General features: G+C 38.3%; 1 protein-coding gene across 4 annotated transcripts in view; it reads left to right on the forward strand.

Annotated features, from left to right (window-relative positions):
- Positions 1–22524, forward strand: part of LOC106872965 (SH3 domain-containing kinase-binding protein 1) — a 360206-nt gene that overhangs the window by 327367 nt on the left and 10315 nt on the right. For all 4 annotated transcript variants that reach the window (XM_089366667.1, XM_089366670.1, XM_089366668.1 and 1 more), the window contains 2 exons: positions 13223–13338; positions 16386–16499. In XM_089366667.1, coding sequence (XP_089222793.1) covers positions 13223–13338; positions 16386–16499 — 230 coding nt within the window. The remainder of the gene's footprint in view (positions 1–13222; positions 13339–16385; positions 16500–22524) is intronic.

Below are 22524 nucleotides of genomic sequence, written 5' to 3' on the forward strand. Positions count from 1 at the left end.
GTAGGCGGTGCCCCTGGACTGGCTCATGTGCGGGCGACACGTGAAATGTTTCGAGTGGGATCATTGCCAGTGCCCATAGACTGGCTCATGTGCGGGAGACACATGAAATCTTTCGAGCGGGATCGATGCCAGTGCCCCTGGACTGGCTCATGTGCAGGCGACACATGAAATCTTTCAAGCGAGATCGTTGCCGGTGCCCCTGGGCCGGCTTGCGGGTGACACATGAGGTTTTTCGAGTGAGGTCGTTGCCGGTGCTCCCGGGCTGGCTCTTGTGCGGGTGACACATGAGGTTTTTTTTTTTTTTTTTTTCGAGCGGGATCGTTTGCCAGTGCCCCCGGACTGGCACATGTGCGGGCGACACATGAAATCGTTCGAGCGAGAACGTTGCCAGTGACCCTGGACTGGCTCATGTGTGGGCAACACATGAGGTTTTTCGAGCGAGATCGTTGCCGGTGCCCCTGGACTGGCTCTTGTGCGGGTGGCACATAAAAGACACCATTTCGAGCGTGGCCATTTTCGTGCGGGTGACACGTAAAAGCACCCACTACACTCTCTGAGTGGTTGGCGTTAGGAAGGGCATCCAGCTGTAGAAACCCTGCCAAATTAGATTGGAGCCTGGTGTTGCCATCCGGTTTCACCAGTCCTCAGTCAAATCGTCCAACCCATGCTAGCATGGAAGGCGGACATTAAACGATGATGATGATGATGTATGTATATATACACAGCCGCATACACATGCACACACATACACACAGGAGTGCACACACAAAATAACACACATACCTGGCACACATACGCACGCACACACATAAACACACACATACACACCCCTCACATACATAAAACCACACACACACACACACACACACATACACGACACACATACACATATACACACATGCACACATACACATATACACACATGCACACACACCTCTCACATACACAATACTCACTCATATACATAACACATACGCACGCACGAAAACATACACAATATACACATACACGCACGCACAAAAAATATACACACACGCGCACACGGAAACACATACAGACACACATAAACACACACACACCCGTACCTAACACTCACAATCCCACACACACACGCACATCCACATATATACACACACACGCACACACCCACATACACACACTTCTCACCAACACTACACACTCACACAGACACGCATACAATCATACACACATGGGCATAAACAACACACGCATATACAATAGCAAACGCACGCACACACACGTACACAGCAACGCACATACACACAACATACACATACACACAAACACACACGCACGCACAGAAAACATACACATACACACACGCGCACATACAAAATACACACACACACGTACACGTATCTAACACTGACAACCCCACACAAACACGAACACACACACACCCAAATAACCACCTGTTGACCTTCTACCTACACTGTCTACAGCGTCCACTAACCAGTCCTGCTACTAATTTCTTCCACTACGTCATACACACACACACACACACACACACACACAAACACACTAACAGATAAACCACCAAACCATACACACACACACACACACACACACACGTTCTGTTATCACACACACACTCGCAGACTTTCGCAAACGAACAGATTCATCTCCCTTTTTCACTCTCCTATCTTAGAAAGAACTTTTCCCCCACCACCTCCTCTTCCGGTCTTTTCATCATGTAACCTCGTGGGCATCGGTACCATTTTCCTCTTTCTCCGTTCTTCCATTCTCCGAACTTTCCATCTTTCCGACGAAGGGCTACGCCCGAAACGTCATACACTCTCTCTTTCCTTTCCTGAGCGTCCAATAATACTATCCATATCACGTCCTCACTTTGTTGTTTTTTTGTTTTTTTTGTTATATATATGTATGTATATATATATATATATGTATATGTATGCGTGTGTGTGTGTGTGTGTGTATATATATATATATATATAGTTATACATATCATCATCATCATCGTCATTTAACGTCTGCTTTCCATGCTAGCATGGGTTGGACGATTTGACTGAAAACTGGTGGACCAGGAGGTGACACTAGGCTCCAATCTGATTTGGCAGAGTTTCTACAGCTGGATGCCCTTCCTAACGCCAACCACTCCGAGAGTATAGTGGGTGCTTTTACGTGCCACCGGCACGAAGGCCAGTCACGTGGTACTGGCGACGCCCATGCTCGAAATCGTATATTTTACGTACCACCTGCACAGGAGCCAGTCCATCGGCACTGGCAATCATCTCACTTGAATGTCTTTCCACGTGCTACTGGCACAAGTGCCAGGAAGACAAAGTTGGTAACGATCACGCTGGTGCTATTTACGTGCCACTGGCACAGAAGCGAGACAGCTGCTCTGGCAACGATCGCGCTCAGACGCTGCTCTTAGTGCTCCACTGGTACAGGTGCCATCACGATTTCGCTTTTGCTTGCCCCAACAGGTCTTCACAAGCCGAGTTTAGTGTTCCTACAAATTTAGTTCGATTTCAATTCCGATTTCACTTGCCTCAACATGTCTTCACAAGCACGGTTTTGTGTCCAATGAAAGAATGTTACGCGTAAGTGGGCTGGCTACATCTCTAGCAGAGGCCTTTTGATTTTGGTCTCACTTGACTTGGCGGGTCTTCTCACGCACAGCATATTTCCAAACATCACGGTCACAAGTCATTGCCTCAGTGAGGCCTAATGTTCGGAGGTCGTGCTTCACCACCTCATCCCAGGTCTTCCTAGGCCTTGCCTTTTCCACGGGTTCCCTCAACCGCTAGGGTGTGGCAATTTTTCACGCAGCTATCCTCATCCATTTTCACCACAACTGATGCTTCTTATGTTCAACTTTTCTCTCAAGATACTTACACTCTGTCGGGTATGCACGGGGATGGTCAGGTTCCCAGTTTAGCCAATAAAAACACACACACTATATATTTGGTGTTAATTTGCTTCAGCTTTATATTACATTAAATCGTATTGTGGCCAGAGTTCTTTCGTCACACTTCTGTGACCTCATTAGTGGTCCTTTGCTTTCTTCTTATTCATCTTTGCTTAGGGAAAATGTCTAAATTGTGGGTGTGAAGTCCCCATGAAGCGGTCTTTGTAACTGCTAAGAAGAAGAAATTTTAGAAATATTACTTTATTTGTGCATATGTATGGTTAAAATTTCATCAACATCAAAAATATATGAATTTTGATGGGGGTTATGGCCGTTATGCATAGAATATAATTTCCAAATTTCATAAAGATCTATTCAGTACTTTTGACATAGTTTTGGATAAAAAAACAAATGACTGATGTTTGTGTGCATGTGTATGTCTGTGTGTATGGGTGTATACATGTATAGATATCTGTATGCATTTATATATGTGTACATATTGCATGTACATCTATCTATATACATCTACACATATGTATACATATACATGTATGCATATAGATTTATATCTATATATATATCTATACATATCCATGTACATATATATATATGTTTACATATACATCTCTTTCTCTCTCTCTCTCTCTCTCTCTCTCTCTCTCTATATATATATATATATATATATATATATATACATACATCTATATATATATACATACATCTATATATATACTCTTAGAGACAAGTTACTTGAAGCATTTGACGAAATAGAAGGGGATATAGCATCATACAACGTGGAAGACAATTGGAGATTTCTGCGGGACAACCTGTTGAGACCCACCGAACTGATCTGTGGCTGGTGTAAAGTCCCCTCTAAACCCAGAGTAACATGGTGGTGGAACAAGGAGGTAGACAGGGCTATTAGACAAAAGAAACAGGCTTGGAAGGACTGGAAGAATGGTGGTAGCAGGGAATTGTACCAATCTGCCAGAAGGGAAGCTAGGCGACAGGTTTATTTAGCCAGAGGGGAAGCAGAAAAGATTTGCCAATGTTCTGCGCCGTGAGAACCAAAGACTCGAGGTATTTCGTGTTGCAAGACAGTGTAGGAGAGAAAATAGTGATGTCGTAGGAGAGAAATGTGTTCGCATGGATGATGGTACGCTTGCACTAAATGAAGTTGCAAAGAAAGAGGTCTGGAGATGCCTCTACGATTGATTGCTTAATAAAGAGAATGAATGGGAGAAAGAGAGCCTGCCGTATGTTGACCCAACAGAGGGACCAGCTATCCGAGTTGACAATACCAGGGTAGATAAAGTAATTAAGAGTATGAAGGCAGGAAAAGCCCCCGGCCCATCAGGAATCACTGCAGAGATGCTCAAAATATCTGGCAGTGTTGGCTACAGCCTAGTCACCCATATTACGAACCAGGTGATACACGAAGGAGTCATACCCAATGACTGGTGTAGCAGCACCATAGTCAACTGCTATAAAGGTAAAGGTGACGCTTTAGATACAAATAATTACAGAGGCATCAAGCTGTTAGATCAGGTTATGAAAGTCATGGAGAGGGTCATAGCCCAACTAATTAGGGAGCGAATCAATTTAGATGAGATGCAGTTTGGGTTCATGCCAAGTAAAAGCACCACTGATGCCATATTTCTAGTAAGATAGCTACAGGAGAAATACCTAGCCAAGGATAAACCTCTGTACCTGGCTTTCGTTGACATGGAGAAAGCCTTTGACAGGGTCCCCCAATCCCTTATCTGGTGGTCAATGAGGAAACTTGGGATAGAAGAATGGTTAGTGAGAGCTGTGCGAGCCATGTACAGAGATGCTGCCAGTAAGGTGAGGGTTGGAAATGAGTACAGTAATGAATTCCAGGTAGAGGTAGGGGTCCACCAAGGTTCCGTCCTCAGCCCCCTCCTATTTATCATAGTCCTCCAGGCGATCACAGAGGAATTCAAGACAGGTTGCCCCTGGGAGCTCTTCTATGCTGATGACCTTGCACTAATTGCAGAGTCACTATCAGAACTAGAGGAGAAGTTTCAGGTGTGGAAGCAAGGACTAGAATCGAAGGGCCTTAGAGTCAACCTAGCTAAAACCAAAATCCTAGTAAGTAGGAAGGTAGATAAAACACAAACCCCTTCAGGTAGATGGTCCTGCTCAGTATGTAGAAAAGGAGTAGGTAGTAACTCTATAAGATGTACCCGATGCAAGCTATGGACACATAAGAGGTGCAGCAATATCAAAGGCAGGTTAACTAGGAAGTTAGTTTTTGCATGTGGCAGATGTTCAGGTGCAACAAACACTGTAAACAAACAGGAAACAACTTCTATCTCATTCCAGGGTGAAAAACTAGAGGTAGTCGATAGCTTCCGCTATCTGGGTGACCAAGTTAGTAGTGGGGGTGGGTGCACTGAAAGTGTAGCTGCTAGAATAAGAATAGCCTGGGCAAAGTTCAGAGAGCTCTTACCTCTGCTGGCGACAAAGGGACTCTCACTCAGAGTAAAAGGCAGACTGTATGACGCATGTGTACGAACAGCCATGCTACATGGCAGTGAAACATGGGCTGTGACTGCTGAGGACATGCGTAGGCTCGCAAGGAACGAAGCCAGTATGCTCCGTTGGATGTGTAATGTCAGTGTGCATACCCATCAGAGTATAAGTATCTTGAGAGAAAAGCTGAACATAAGAAGCATCAGTTGTGGTGTGCAAAAGAGACGATTGCGCTGGTATGGACATGTGGTGAGAATGGATGAGGATAGCTGCATGAAAAGTGCCACACACCCTAGTGGTTGAGGGAACCCGTGGAAGAGGTAGGCCCAGGAAGACCTGGGATGAGGTGGTAAGGCACGACCTTCGAACATTGGGCCTCACCGAGGCGATGACTTCTGACCGAGACCTTTGGAAATATGCTGTGCGTGAGAAGACCCGGCAAGCCAAGTTACACCTAAATCTATGGCCTCAGCCAGTCCACTTATGCGTACCTTCCTTCATTGGACACCAAACTCCACTTGCGAAGACCTGTTGAGGCAAGTGAAATCGAAATCGAGTTAAATTCGATGACTGGCACCCATGCCAACGCCGTCTCCTTCATTAGACACGAAATTCAGGTTGTGAAGACTTATTGAGGCAAGCGAAATCGAAATCGTGATGGCACCTGTGCCCAGCGTCGCCTTTCTGGCACTCATGCCCGCAGCATGTGTATGGACCTTCGAGTGGGATCGTTGCCAGTGCCCCTGGACTAGCTCTTGTGCGGGTGGCACATAAAATATACCATTTTGGGCATGGCCGTTGCCAGTGCCGCCTGGCTGGCCTTCGTGGGATTTTCGATTGAGATCGTTGCCAGTGCCCCTGGACTGGCTCGTGTGCGGGGCTGTCGTAGGATTTCAGGCGAGATCATTGCCAGTGCCCCTGGACTGGCTCATGTGCGGGTGACACATGAAATGCACCATTTTGGGCGTGGCCGTTGCCAGTGCCGCCTGGCTGGCCTTCGTGGGTTTTTCGATCGGGATCATTGCCAGTGCCCCTGGACTGGCTCTTGTGCGGGGCCATCATAGGATTTTCGAGCGAGATCGTTGCCAGTGCCCTTGGACTGGCTCTTGTGCGGGGCCGTCATAGAATTTTCGAGCGAGATCATTGCCAGTGCCCCTGGGCTGGCTCCTGTGCGTGTGACACATGAAATTTTCCGAGCGAGATCGTTGCCAGTGCCCCTGGACTGGCTCTTGTGCAGGTGACACATAAAATGCACCATTTTGAGCGTGGCCGTTGCCAGTACCACCTGACTGGCCTTCGTGCGGGTGACACGTAAAAAGCACCCACTACACTCCCTGAGTGGTTGGCGTTAGGAAGGGCATCCAGCTGTAGAAACTCTGCCAAATCAGATTGGAGCCTGGCATAGCCATCTGGTTTCACCAGTCCTCAGTCAAATCGTCCAACCCATGCTAGCATGGAAAGCGGACGTTAAACGAATATATCTATATATATGTATATATATGTATATATATATATATATATATATATATATATATATATATATATATATATATATATATATATATATATCTGTATATATAAAAGGCAGGATGTGTGTGTGTGTACATAAATGTAATTTATGCACGTCCACAAATTAGCACGCATATCGCTCCAATTTTAGGAGGACATTCGTCATGACCCTATCAGCATTTTAGTCAACTTCTTCTCTCAGGGGCACCCGCGTATACTTGTAAAAATCAATTTTCAACCATAACTTTTACCAATTTTGAAGTTTGCTAACATGGCGAAGAAGTGGATGTGTGTGAGAGAGAGAGAAACTGTGTATTGATGTATGTGTGTGTGTGTGAGAGAGAGAGCGGGAGTGAGGGAGAGATAGAGATTGTTTGCCAGCGTCTAACACAAAGAAAGTAAAGAAAAGGTGGGAGAGGGAGACAGAAAGCGTCTAACGAAAGAAAAGGTAGGTAAGGAAGACTAGTAAGTCTCAGCGTAAAATGCTTTTTTTTTTTCTGAAACATGAGATATAGTTTCATATATAGAATGTTTTTGAAATACACTATATTTTATTATGAGATTATATATACTTTCTCACACAACAATTAAAATATATTTATTTTAAATCATTTATTTATTTTAAATCGTTCATCTTTCTCCCACCTCTCACTCTCTCACACATACTACTTTGGGAGCGAAAGAGTTTTGTTTATATTTCACACAGAAGAAAAATGTTTATCGACAATCCATTTATTTAACAACAATGAAACAAAGAGGTATGTAACAATTTGTCAGTGAATTACACAATATAAATGGGTAAAAGGCGATCTTATGATACCAGTGCCAAAGCTGTCACTTAACTCACATGTGTTTATTTACATCACATCGGCCTTTCCCGTAAAAAGTGTTGGAGGGAAAGAGGGAAATGACATCGAAAAAGCAAATGAGATAGAGAGAGCATGCTTTCTTTTGAAGTTGGCATGTGTGTATGTGTAATGTTGCTGGTGTGTGTGTGAGAGAGAGAGAGAGAGAAAGAAAGAGAGATAACTGAAATTATTTTTCCTTTTTACAGTGAGTATGTGAGACAGAAAGTGTGGTGAAGTTCTTTTGTTAGTGTGAGAGAGAGAGGTTATGTATGTATGTATGAATGGCTACAGTGACACACACACACACACACATACATAACAACCTGCGTGTGTGTGTGTGTGTATGTCACTGTAACCATTCATACATACATACATTACCTTTCTCTCTCACACTAACAAAAGAACTTCACCACACTTTCTGTCTCGCATACTCACTATAAAAATAATTTCAGTTATCTCTCTCTCTTTCTTTCTTTCTCTCTCCTTTTTTCTCTCACACACATACACACACCAGCAACATTACACACACACACACACATGCCAACTTCAAAAGAAATCGCGCACTCTCTATCCCTTTCGCTTTTACGATGTCGTTTCCCTCTTTCCCTCCAACACTTTTTACAGAAAAGGCCGCCGGGTAAAATTTCCGAGGCTTCCACCACACCCCAACCCATTTTTCGGACCACAAAAAGGGTTTTGTAGCATATTAGCAGACCAGGATAGTTGATTCCACGCAAAAAATCCGATTTATTTTTTTCTAAGTGAAAATCATGCGAGTGTTACCAAAAAATTTAGCTGGAGTTTTTCATGAGATTTTAAAAAAAATTTATCCATATTTTTAATCTCTGTATTTTTCTCGTACATTGAAAAATAAATGGTGAAAAGATCAGTGTGTGGGAGGAGTGAAATTCCGAGGATTTCAGCACACTGGTGGCAGGCATCCATTTGAGGGAGCCATGCTTTTCACATGGGCAACTTTATGTGGCCTGCTCCCGTGTGGGTAGTAGAAACGCTCTTTTTGTGTATGCTCTTCGGGGCAGAACACGCAATGTTGTCTATAGCGAAGTTTTATAGACAAATTGTCATTGCAGCTGATGTGGTTATAAACAGTGATCTGGAAGCATTGGCCGGACATATTCTCAAACCATGGCAACATGACTTATGGACTCTTCCTCTTTTTTTATTGGACAATGCTGACTTCTCCAACAACAATGCTCACTCGGCTGATATCAGTGATTGGCTAAGTTGCTCATAGAGTTAACCTAGAAGGGACAGGTCCCTTATTTTTTGGTTAAGGCTGTTGGTAAGTTTTCCTAAGTTACTCCAATCCAGATCCTCAATGCAAACCTTCAGATCAACCTTCTCCTATGCAGATCTCTAATGCAACTTTAAAAAAAAGTCAATGGGTGGAAATAACTGATAAACTAATTCCTTATGGGATTTCCCAATCAAATTGCCAGCAAACCATTTTCAGCCAAACCAATTTCAACGGATTTCGCTCAAATTTGATGTCAATGTTACTTATTTTGGTTTGAAATAAAGCACTTGATCACTTAATAATCCTAGCTTAATCCCTGGCAACGCCGGGCTATACTGCTAGTATATATATAAGACCTGGGATGAGGTGGTGAAGCACGACCTTTGAACTTTAGGCCTCACAAAGGCAATAACCTTTGGAAATATGCAGTACGTGAGAAGACCCGGCAAGCCAAGTGAGAGCATAAGCTGTGACCTCTGCCAGAAGTGTAGCCAGCTCACGTATTTGTATCTTTACTTCATTGGACACTAAACTCTGCTTGCGAAGACCTGTTGGGGCAAGTGAAATCAAAATCGAAATTGAACCATACTCGATGACTGGTCACTGCACCAGTGAAGCACTAACAGCACTGTCCGAGCGTGTTCATTGCCAGAGCAGCTGTCTTGCTTCCGTGCTAGTGGCCCGTAAATAGCACCATTTGAGCGTAATCGTTACCAGCATCGCCTTCTAGCACTTGTGCGGGTGGCACATTAGAAAATCATTGGAGTGAGGTCATTGCCAGTGCTGCTGGACTAGCTCCCATGCAGGTGGCACGTAAAAAACACCTTTTTGAGCGAGACCATTGCCAGTACCTTGTGACTAGCCATCGTGCCGGTGGCACGTAAAAGCACCCACTACAATCTTGGAGTGGTTGGCATTAGGAAGGGCATCCAGCTGTAGATACTCTGCCAGATCAGATTGGAGCCTGGTGCAGCCTTCTGGTTTGCCAGTCCTCAGTCAAATCGTCCAACCCATGCTAGCATGGAAAGCAGACATTAAACAGTGATGATGATATATAATATATATATGTATATATATATATATATAAACAAAGTATCGGGGTTTAGTTCACAGATGATCTAAACAATTAGGTGAGTGCTGTAACAGATTACTAGGGCTCCGAGATTTTAGCCAAGACAGTAGTTATGGAGCCATTGCAGATTTCCAATATGGCGGATATATCATTGTTAAAGAGGACAACAAATGTTAAGGCAAGGCAAACATCTCAAGTCATATACATTATTATTAATGGATAAAATTCAAAGTCTTACAGCTGTTTCTGAGATATCCCAGAGTATGGGATATTCCATCATCAGAGAATATCCCATACTCTGAATTTTTCCAATAATAATAATGTATATGACTTGAGATGTTTACCTTGCCTTAATGTTTGTTGCCCTCTTTAACAATTATATATACACACACACACACACACACACACACACACATTCCAGAAGTAAACAGACACCCCATAAAACATCATTTTATTTTAATTTTAACTTGTAATGGTTTATATTTTTTATTGACATTTTTATGTTTCAGGTTCTATATTTGACTGTTTAATCATGCCATGTATAAAAGAAGCCTTGGAACTGTCTGAGCTTCAAAGAGGACACATTGTGGGTTAATCTGAAGGTGGAAATAGCATAAAATTACAGAAAACCTTGGGACCCCACTTTCTACAGTTAATAGAGTGATTGTGCAATTCACCAGAGAGGGGAAGGAGTCCACATCACCTTACCCAGGTTGACCAGGGCTCTCTGACAGGACCCTTCTCTTTGTTAAGAGAAGTGTGGAGGATAATCCTCGTTGCAAGTCCTCTGACATAGCAGAACACATTGATGTCAGCCTCAGAAAAGCTATCAGGTATCTCCACAAACTTGGTTACTCTGGCAGAACAAGAAGGAAGCTACTTCTTTGACCAGCCAATATCAAGTGGAGAAAAATTGGGCCAGTGAGATGGTGGAGAGGCCACTAGCATTTTAGGACACTGTCATATTCTCCAATGTGTCCAAATTTGCTGTGTTTTCTGACAATGGAGACTCTGTGATCAAGAATTTGACATTAAAAGATTGCAACCAACAATGAAACATGGCAGCTATTCTTGATGGTCTGCGGAACAATTTGGAGCTGATGGAGTGTGAGAGAAGCATAAACTCAGATAAATGTATGTCCATATTGCAGAAAGGGCTCCTTCCAACCTTCTCCAGTGGTGAAATTATCAAAGAAGACTCTTTATTTATAGAAGAAGGGGCTCCTTGTCACACGGCTAAAATGACCTAAGATTTGTTGAATGAGAATGGCATTAAAAAGCCTCCATGGCCAAGCCAGTCACCAGATATGAACCCTATTGAACACCTCTGAGACATAATGGACAGGACATTTCATAAAAAGAACAAGAAAGCATCTTTAAAGCCAGATATTTTGAGATTACTGCATGAAACTTGGCAAGAAATTCCTCAAGAGAAAACATTTGTCATCTGATCATTAACATGCTTAATAGGGCCCATGCATTGAAAAATGCAAGGGGTATGTCTACTAAATATTAAATATTCACATTATAACAATTAAATAATTTGAATGTTTAATTTCAGATTTAAATAAATTTTAACAATTATAAGGGTGTCTATTTACTTCTGTCATGTGTGTGTATGTTAATGCAATAGAAACATATATCATCTTTATAATAATTTTCTCTATACGTATTTTTTGTTGTTTTATATATATATATATATATGTATATATATATACGTACTAAGGAGTGTATACTATTACGTATGCATACACGTAACAACACATACATAAATATGTATGTGCGAATGTATGTGTATGAGTGTTCGTATGTACATATGTATCTGTGTGTGTGTGTACATTTGTATGAAACTATATGTGTTTGTGTAGATTTTTGTATATATTTGTTGTTATTAATAATAAAAATATATATGAACATGTGCGTATATAAGCTTGGTTGGATGTATGTATGTATATGTTTATGTTTGTTTATATACATATATGTGTGTGTGTGTGTATGTATATATATATGTGTGTGTATGTGCGTGTATGTATGCATGTGTATGTGTTTGTGTGTATATATATATATATATGTATATACACACACACACATATATATATATATATATATATATATATATATATATATATATATATGTGTGTGTGTGTTTGTACGTATGTGTATATATGTATGCATATATGTATTTATTCGAGTATATATATGTTTGTGTGTGAGTATGTATGTGTGTATATATGCACATATACATGAGTATATATATGATTATATACATTTATCTCAGCATTTTTTGTAGAAAAAGATTAACCCCCCCTTTACGATCACATTTTTTACATAACATTCCTATCCAATTTTTATCGGATTTATATCATCTTATTATCTCCCAACTTTACACTCTGAATTTTCTTTCTCTTTTTTCTTTCCTTTTCTTTCCCTTCTTATCCAACGTACTATCTGGTAGCGTTCTAATCTCCAATGGCTTTTTCAAATAAATTACGTTATAACCTTCTCCAACTATAGTTCTCATATTCGGTTAAAATGTCTTACGTTTAAGCTGGTTCTCATGCATTTCCCTGAAGAGAAGATTACATTTTTAACATCGCTGATTCCTATGGAAGGTATAATTTGTAATCTTCGAAACATATGTTGGAAATAAAAGTATGCAGTTAACTTATGCGTTTAACTTCATTCATTAAATTTTTTATATATACTCAAGTACCCAAAATATCAAGGAGTTTCCACCTCATAAACAGGAGTTACACCACAGTTATTTTGTGATCTTTGCTACCCTGGTATCTATTAACCAATTTATTTTGTCTGAGTTATTTATTAATTAGGAGAAAATAAATACATATATATATATATATATATATATATATATATATATATATATATATATATATATATATATACACACGTACACATACATATAGCTACTGTTTTGACTATAATGAAAGATAACTTAAGTTAATTTGGTTTGCAGTTATCATTTTAAATTAACTACTAAAATAAATTGTGTATTGAAATTATATCTTTATATTCAACATACTAACCATGAATCTTTAAATTATTGTGCTTTACTGCATTGTGATTATTTAATGTATACAATTCTGTTATTAAGAAGTTCGAAAACTTATCATTTTACTTAGGATTTTCTGACTTTGATAATTTTGAAGTACCTGCAGCAGAGAAACTTGTACATTTAACTGCCAACCGAGTAAAACAACCCAAAAAGCGTCCCCCATCTCTAGTTTTTCTTCATTCTGTAAGTATCTTTTGTTACCTTCAAGTGTTTTTTGTTTTTGGTGGTGGGTTTACATTTTTTATTATTTTTATATATATTGTTTAATGGGATAAAGTGTTTTATAAATTCTAACATTTCTTCTTGTAAGTCTTCCGTAACTCTTTACAGCAATAGATATTTTGAATAATACTTAGCAAGTTACATATTGAAGGAATTGAAGTATTTTGCCCTCTGGGCTTGTAATAAATTATCAACAAATATATAATACTAAGTTTTGTTGCCAATGACCATAGTTTAGAATATCTAGCACATTAAAATAATTAAGAAAGGCTATCCATTTTTGCTTGTTGCTATGTTAACCCCTGGATGCCCCTGTTTGAACATATCCATAATGAAATATGTTATAGCCATGATTATTCCATCTTTTTCCTAACCTTATATTTAAGACTACATTATCCAATATGTTCTTTGTTTCCTAAGAGAGGAGGGTGTGATTTGAATGACATTTGGTTGTTATTTCTAACAGGTTGGGCAATCACATAGAGGCTTCTGCACTGATTCTTATGTTCATTAGTAAAAACAAGAGCTAACTGCTTATCTTGACCATAGAAAAAAAATGAATTAATTTATGAAATGTTATTACAAGTTTCTGATAGTCTTGATCAACTTCTGGCAAGCTGAACAGGTGACAGGGTTAAAGTACTAAACCCATTATGTAACCTATTTTACAGCTCTTTCAGTAAAATGATATTTGTAAGATAGTATGTGTTGCACCAGAAAATAATTTTAAGACACCAGAGGTAAATATTAACAAGAGCACTCAGAGAGCACAAACCTCCACCAAGGCAACACCAATGTCCTCTCAACGATTAGCCAAAGATAATTTTTAAAATGAGAATATTTGAAATAAACTCAGCTTATCTCACAAACGAGAATACTAAACATGAAACCAACCACCCTCAAAAATTAAGTAAAAAAGAAAAATAATCCAGAATACTTGTCCAGTACCTGATCAATCCCAATGGTAGTCATGGAATGTGAAGGTGGCTGTAGAAAATTTAGTAACAGTAATAAATAGTTTATCCTTATCTAATACAAGCCAAAATTAACAACTTCACCATTCAAAATAGTTACAACCTAAAGGGAGATAACTGAGAAAGACTTGAAAGTTAATGTAAGATTGTAGTCATGTAAAGTAAATATAACAAATAATCCAGAATCCTTATCCAGTACCGTATCGATCCTAAAAGCTAATCAGTTTGTGCCAGTCACAAGGCCAAACATCCCTGAAAGTTTCATCTGAATCCATCCAGTGGTTCTTGAGATATCTTGTCCACAGACAAACAAGCGCAACTGAAAACAATACCTCCACCTTGGCTAAGGCAGAGGTAACAATTCATTCACTAATCACTGTAGAAGGCATTATTAACTCACCTGTCATAGTAGTTTGATGTCTTTGTCTTGTCACTTTTGGCAGTATTGTAGACTGACTTCTTTATGGAGTTGATTGCAAGGGCCTGATCCTGAGCTGCAAGAAAACTTTCTGTGTCCTTCTTTAGTTCTTCCCTATGTCCATGAATTATCAGTCTTCACATTCTCAGTTTTCCTTTCAAGCATTACATGTAGGTCCATTGACCTCCAACACTCTACTCTCTCTTTCTCTACTCTTTCTTTATATGAATCTTTGACTTCAATCTCTCCCTTCTTCGAACTTATTGACTTAGCAATATATTCAAGAAAAATCTTGTTGCTGTTTACCAGATAAAAATCTAGTGTTCATCTTTCTAAAACAACTCATTCCAATACACTATTCAAGCCTCTACTGCCATGTTGTTGTTCCATGTATGGGTGCATTATATTTGCTTTAAAGTGGAAGAATTTGAATTTCTACAGTAATTTCCATGCATATCAATTCATTTCATTAATTTCCTCTTGTATCCACTCAAGTATGGCAGCACTACAGTAAGCAATAGCTATAGCTCAGGTATTGTTGGAATACACAAGGTTCCAGGAATTAAACTTATTCTTTAGAATCTTACCCTTTGATAAAGTAGTTCTTTTGTATTCACTACTTCATCTCTAGATATTTTATCATCTAACTCCAGTAATCCTAGGTACTTACATCCTGCTTCCCCCAGATCTCTCATTCTTTCTCCATTGGGTAATACTATTCCACTCTATTCTCCATCTGTATGGAACTTTGTGTGCTGTGGTTGGCAATCCATCTAGTGTTGATGTCCTGTCTCACTGGACAGGTGCAAATCATGATAAACACACTAGAGAAGAATAATCTCATATCAAACAAATTTTTTTATTATTATTATAGCAAGCTGACAGTGAGAGTGTTGAAAAAGTACCTTGCAGTATTTCTTCTGATTCTTTAGATTTTGAGTTCAAATCTTGTCGGGGTTAACTTTGCTTTTCATCCTTTCAGAAGCAATAAAATATCATTCAAATATTGAGTTTGATGTACTCAGCTAACATCCTCCCCAAAAATTGCTGAACTTATGCCAAAGTTTGAAGCTATTATCATTATCATTATTATTATCTTACTTCTCGGAGCTCTCAGTTTTACTTGCTCTGGCTAATTCTGTAAGAGTGAACAACAACCTGCTATCAAAGGTCTCACAGAGTCTCTTTCCATAATACTTAACATCCAAGTAGCAATCTCAAAATCCTTGCTGCCTCCAATAAAGCAGTTTTACCCTCATGTCAATCCCAATTTGTCCAACAAACTTCACAAACTTGATTGCATTTAGTAATGTTTTCAAATATGCTGACTTTCCATGTGTCCTCCCCCTTCTTTTGTTGTTAGTGTTAACAAATCTTTGTCTTTCTACATGCTTGATAATAACAATAAAGACAATGTATAGAAGATAAACTAATAAAGGAAAATTTATAGCATCTAACTTTGAAGTAAACTATTGTATTGGTAAAGTTTCATTATCGGAATTTTTTTTTTTTTTTGAAAGTTAATATATCAGTTGAAAAACACTGCCCTCTATTATTTTTTTCTAGTGAGGGTACAATGAGAAATTTCAACTCTAGTTGTAGCTTCTCTTTTGCAGGAAGAAGAAAAAACTGAAATTAAAGAATCCAAAGAGAAGGAGCCATTGCAAGGAGAAAAAAAACCTGCTGTTCCAACTGCTGCCACTTCTATCAAAGCTACTATTAAAACTGAAGTATTTATATATTTATATTTTACAATATTTCAGCCTAACAATACTCATTTGTTTTGGGGGATAAGAGCATTTTCTATATATATGAAAATTTCCTCTCATATTTATCTTAATAATATTAAAACTCTAGATACTGTTTGTTTGTACCTGAAATATCTCAGAAATAGTATATGTTTTATATATTTATATATTTTATCTTAATTCTTTTTACATATATATTTTGATACTTACTTTATGCAGTGCAGTACAAATTTTTGTGATATTTGGACCTCTATTTATTAATGAAAATGATTAAACACAATCATGGCTTCCATGATGTCAACACACATACAGAATACACACACATATAACGACTGTCATGGCATGTAAATCAACACAAACACATACGCTATCTGTGATATATACACACACATAGTCTTTGAACTCTCTGTCACTCTCTAAGAAAAAAAATGTCAACTTTTTGACATACACAATATTTTTAAGTCAACGATTTCAAAAATGTAAGCTGTTTGTACAGTAAGTATTTATATTTTAGCTTTCTTTAAACAGACAATATTTTGATGTTTTTTTTTTTCAAGTGAATACCATTAAAAAATTATCTTTTGGCATATTTAAAAAATATTTTAAAATGAAAACGACTTTAAAACTACGGTAAATATTTCATAAAAGACCCATTTGTAACCTTGGTATGAAATAATTTTTTTTTTTTTCCTTGGATTTTTCGAGTGCATTCAACATATCTCAGATCCAAAGATTTGGCTGCTATTTTTAGCATACCCTGCTATACGTAACAGCTGTTTGCAATAAAGGACCCGAAATAACTGTTACGTGGTAGTAGGGTGTGCAAGAAAGAACAGCTAAATCTTTCCTTTTCTGGGGAAAGGAACCGTTTATGCATGATTTCGATGTCACATTCGTCAAAAGCATGTGAAATAACCTGGAAAAGAAAAAGAAAACCCACAAAACAAAGCTCCGTTGCTGGGAAATTCAGACTTTCCAGGTGACCTAACAGGTCAACACAAACACATATACTATCTCTGACATATACACACACATAGTCTTCATGCTCTCTCTTTATCACTCTCTAAGGAAAAAAAAGACATTGACTTTTTGACATACACACACACTGACATAGGTTGTCTCTATTCTTTATTACTGAAAACATTATCAATATCAATTGCAGCATGAAAGATGTTTATAAGCCATTTAATAACACACAAAAACCATTAGTTTCACTTCAACATTTAAAGTTAATGTGTCAAAATATTTTCTTCACTTAAATTTTAATGTTGAAGTGAAACTAATGGTTTTTGTGTGTTATTCAATGGATTACAAACATCTTCCATGCTGCAATTGCTTTTGTTTCAGCACACGATCTCAGATCAAGTCACTTGCTATGCAAGTACATCTCCGTAATTATCAATATCCTTTCAGACAATGTATTCATCTTAATAATGCTAATACTCTATCAACACAAACACACGTATGCTATCTGTGACATATACACACACAGTCTTTATGCACTCTCTCTCTCTATTGCTCTCTAAGAAAAAAAGAAAATAACATGGACTTTTTGACATACACACACACTGTCATAGGTCTACCAGAAATGTTGTCATAAAAAGTGTTCTCCTTTAAATAACCAAGAGGTAAAGTTGTCTCTGTTCTTTATTATGGATCCTTTTAGACAATGTATTCATACTCACAGTTTTCTTCAGACATTAAATTGATTACTATTACGTCCAGAAGTTAGGTTAAATATATATACATGCATAAGTACCATGAATTCCCATTCTACAAACTGGCAAACAATTCCGTGAATACTTTACCGGGCAACGTTGGGTAGTAAGTCTTGTATATTCTTAATTTTGCACATCTTTTGAGCTAAAAAAACAACTGGTGAAAATATAGTTTTCTAATTAGAGAACATTTTTACATCTTCACAATTTCGTACTTGTTTAACTTGCATCTTTTGATTTTTTGCCATGTTTACTTTTAACTATCTTGCAACACATGTTGCATTTGCATCATATGCTGTTTGGAAAGGATAATTTAAAAGAACTGTATAAGGTGAGAAAGGTATAAGAAACTGCATGTTCATAAGAATGTGATATATGGTGCTACATGTTGAGATTGTGTACATGTATCTTAGCATTTTGTAGTCCATTTTACCTTACTGGCATGGCATAGATGGACCTCATGGCATAAAGAAATGTAAATAAGATTGAAAAACTCAACACTAAGCAGATCAGCTGGTCTTACAGTCAGTCACATTTTCAACTATCAAATAAATACTGTTTACAATAAAGGTGATAGCTTGAGATTTGATGGTGGTTGCAATCGTTTCAACCCAGACAGTTCTTCGAAGGGTGCTTTTCACCAAGTGTCCAAGACAATTGGTACATTTTCAATCATCACCACCAACAATAGCAAAAATAACTTAAGATGTTAGAGCTAAGGTAAGTGGATATATTGTGTGTAAAAAGTTTTTCAACCAAACAACTCATACAGTATAAATTTTTCTGGATTGATTACAATTATAGTATGAATTGTGTAGATATAGTCTTTGCATAGAGTTTAATAGAGTAATAATTGATGTAGACAAGATAGTTGACAGGATAATTAAATACAGTCTTTTAATAGACAATATGATCTCTGCTTCTGAATTGACAGATGATCGAAAAGGCAAGTTTTATGAAACTCTTGTCTATGTTACCATAGAAATTGGTGGTAGTAATATTTTTGTAATTGTTGATGATTTAATGATGATATCATGAAATACTAAGACAGACATATTATCTTGGTATTTTGTATAATGCATACGACCTAACCATTTGCAATACAAACTTCGAAAAGCTAGCCAGAGAGCCACATTGACATAGGTGTATGGTTTGTGATCAATAAATCTCTCCGCTTGTCATAGATGAGAGAATGGCAAGTTTAAGTCAAGGTTGAAGTGGAGTTGTCAACAAAAAACAAGTGGGAAAAGGGAGATTTGGAAGATAAACTGTTCTTTTTCCAAACAACACTAGGTGATCCTTATTATGACGAGAAGGAGAAAATAAAGAATTGCAACATGGAAGACAGCTAAAAGAGAATTTGCTACATGCCACCACTCTGTTTAAGGAGTTACCAGTTTCAACCAGTGAGCAGGCATCATGATGGCAAAATAGTGTGGGAAGTTTATTAAGGAAATGTAGCTGTTCTATCAAAAATAGTTCATTAATTTAATGATGTAGTCAGAAGTAAGGCATCTGCACCCTTATATATTTCGTCATCCCATAAATGATGCGTTTTTTTTTATACTTCTTTTCATTTTCAAAATTGAGATTAATAAAGTTCCTTTTTAATCTAAAATATACTCTCCTTCATTTTCTACAATGCTCTTCCATCTGTCTGGTAGACTTACAAGACTCCTTTTCCAAAATTCACTTGTCCATGACGAAAAATACTCCTCCTGTACTGTTCTGACCTCTTCTACTGAATTCATATTTTTTCTGTCTGAATTATTTTGAAGACTGCAGAATAAATGATAATCAGATGGGGCAATGTCTGATGAATATGGTGGATTGGACATCATTTCCCATTCAAACTGCTCCAGCCTTTGGAATGTCATCCTCACTGTATGTGGCCAAACATTATCCTGATAGAAGAACACTTTTCATCTTGAAACCAAAGATAGTCATTTTTCTTGTAGTACTGACTTAAGCCACTCAAGCTGCTCACAGTAGATCTCCTTTGTTACCAATTGGTTTGGCTTTAAAAATTCAAAGTGGACTAAACCTTTCATATCCCACCAAACAGATAACAACACTTCTTTAGCCTGGGGTGCCAGTGTTTCTCCTTTCCCTGCCCACAGCCTTCAGTGCTGAACATTTTTATAGAGAATCCATTTCAGTCCAAAAAGGTTTGTTCGTGAAACATGACAGCAAAGAAGTGCACACATTCACTTCCTGTGCACAATTAGTCAGAAAGTTTGTGAGGAATCCATTGACCCAATTTGCTGACTTTTCCGATGCCACACAGGTGTCAATGAATGGTTGAATTACGATGGGATTTTGTTCCACTAGGTTTTGCAGGATGTCCTCGTCAAGTTCTACAGATCTTCTAGGACAAGGCTCATCTTCTAGGCTGTGGTTTCTGGCTCGGACACTGGCTTACACTTATTGTCTGATCCCCATATACTGCATTCATATTCTTCACACTTCCTATTGCGTTGTTGCCTTTATTGAACTCATAAAGCGAAATATGCTGAATATGCTCCTTTGTCACTTCCAATTGAGAGAAAAAAGAAACATTGAAAAATATAAAACTAGACTAGCACCCACTACACTCTCGGAGTGGTTGGCGTTAGGAAGGACATCCAGCTGTAGAAACTCTGCCAAATCAGATTGGAGCCTGGTGTAGCCATCTGGTACACCAGTCCTCAGTCAAATCGTCCAACCCATGCTAGCATGGAGGGCTGATGTTAAACGATGATGATGATGATTATTAAAGCTTTGAAAAAATAACTGTTAAAATCGAACTGCACTCTTCAAAACTTATACTAAGAATAAGCACAAGGTAAAATTACTACCTGCTTTTATAGCAAGTTGATGCATGTACTTTATCCTACCCTCCTTCCAACTTTTAGTTCATGCAATTGAAAAGACTGCATTATTTATGGGATGACCCAATATTTTGTACGTCCTCTTAGACTGGTAAAATCCGTGTAGTTGATATCCATATTGAACAACTACAAGTTGATGAATGCAATAAATATATGGTTAGGAAGAGAAGTTTGCATGGCTGAGGCTCTAAATATGAACAATTGAGAGGAAAAGTGGTCAGTGCAGAGGAGGGAAACAGTATTGGGTGAAGAGTGGTGAGTCTGCCACAACCCTCTACCAACAGATACCATTATAGCACTGGTAGAAAGAACAGCATGTCTGTGCACACCAAAATTTTTATACAATGTCAGAAAGAGCTTCATCAGCTCACACAGTGATGGTTGATCTGACAGGAAGTTTTTAATTCAAGAGACAAATGGGACTGATAGTTGGGACAGCTTATCTTGAATATTCACATACTGTAGATTGTCAGTTGCTTTGCTGATGTAAAGTGCAACAATTTGTTTTTAGCAAATTCTTCAGTGTGAGTGACAGAGTATGTTTCAATTAGATCTGGCTTTACAAACATCATACTAGTAGTTATTGAAGAGTCAAAGACATGGAGAAAATGCTGGAGATGTTGAACATAAGAGCAATTATTAGAATATTGACAGGATCAGAAAGATTCCTTTACTGGGAATGGGACAAATAGATTGAACATTTTCGGTAACAGGAGCTAGCTTTGGGTTTCACTGTTTTAGGGTAATAGAACAGTGACCTTGTTTGTCAAAATGACTGAGAGTGTTTTTGCATTTAGTATGTGTGAGTGTATGAAGATGGAAATAGGGAGCCGAAGGACCAACTGCAATTTAGGAGGTGGAAGAACGTACAAGCTGGGTGCAATGTACAAAGGCATTTTTGGCATTTTGATAGTGGTTTTTGTGCAGTGGTGGGTAAAAGCCATTCTGTTTGTAGAAAGTGATATTTTTTCCAAATATTGTAGATAATGTTCTTAGTTTTTACTGCTGCAGCACAACTATAAATAAACTACTTATATGATTTGGAGTTGTGAAGAATGTGAAAGGACAAGCCTGTGAAAGAGGTTTCAATAACCTGTTTAGTTATCTGTGATAGGTCAGTGGGGAAGTATTGCCAAAGAAAGCTGGTGTAGAACTAGCAGGGCTCTGTATGTTAACTGACTTAGTGCCAATAGAATCCATAAATGGTAGTGTTTTGCATAGAGTGTGGATGTATGGTGAGTAACCATAATGTGTCAGAAGTATCAGGTTATGTAGGCTCAACATGCCTACATAAGTTTATCAGATAGTGCAGGGGAGTGATATCACTAATGACCAAACTTTGAAAGTAACTGAAATAAGCCTTGATAATATGCAGTTTGTTGTTGTACCAGGACATGAGTTGCTACATTGCTAGTGATA

This window comes from Octopus bimaculoides, chromosome 19, assembly GCF_046866305.1.
Source record: "Octopus bimaculoides isolate indiv1 chromosome 19, ASM4686630v1, whole genome shotgun sequence".
NCBI classification, from domain to species: Eukaryota; Metazoa; Mollusca; class Cephalopoda; order Octopoda; family Octopodidae; genus Octopus; species Octopus bimaculoides.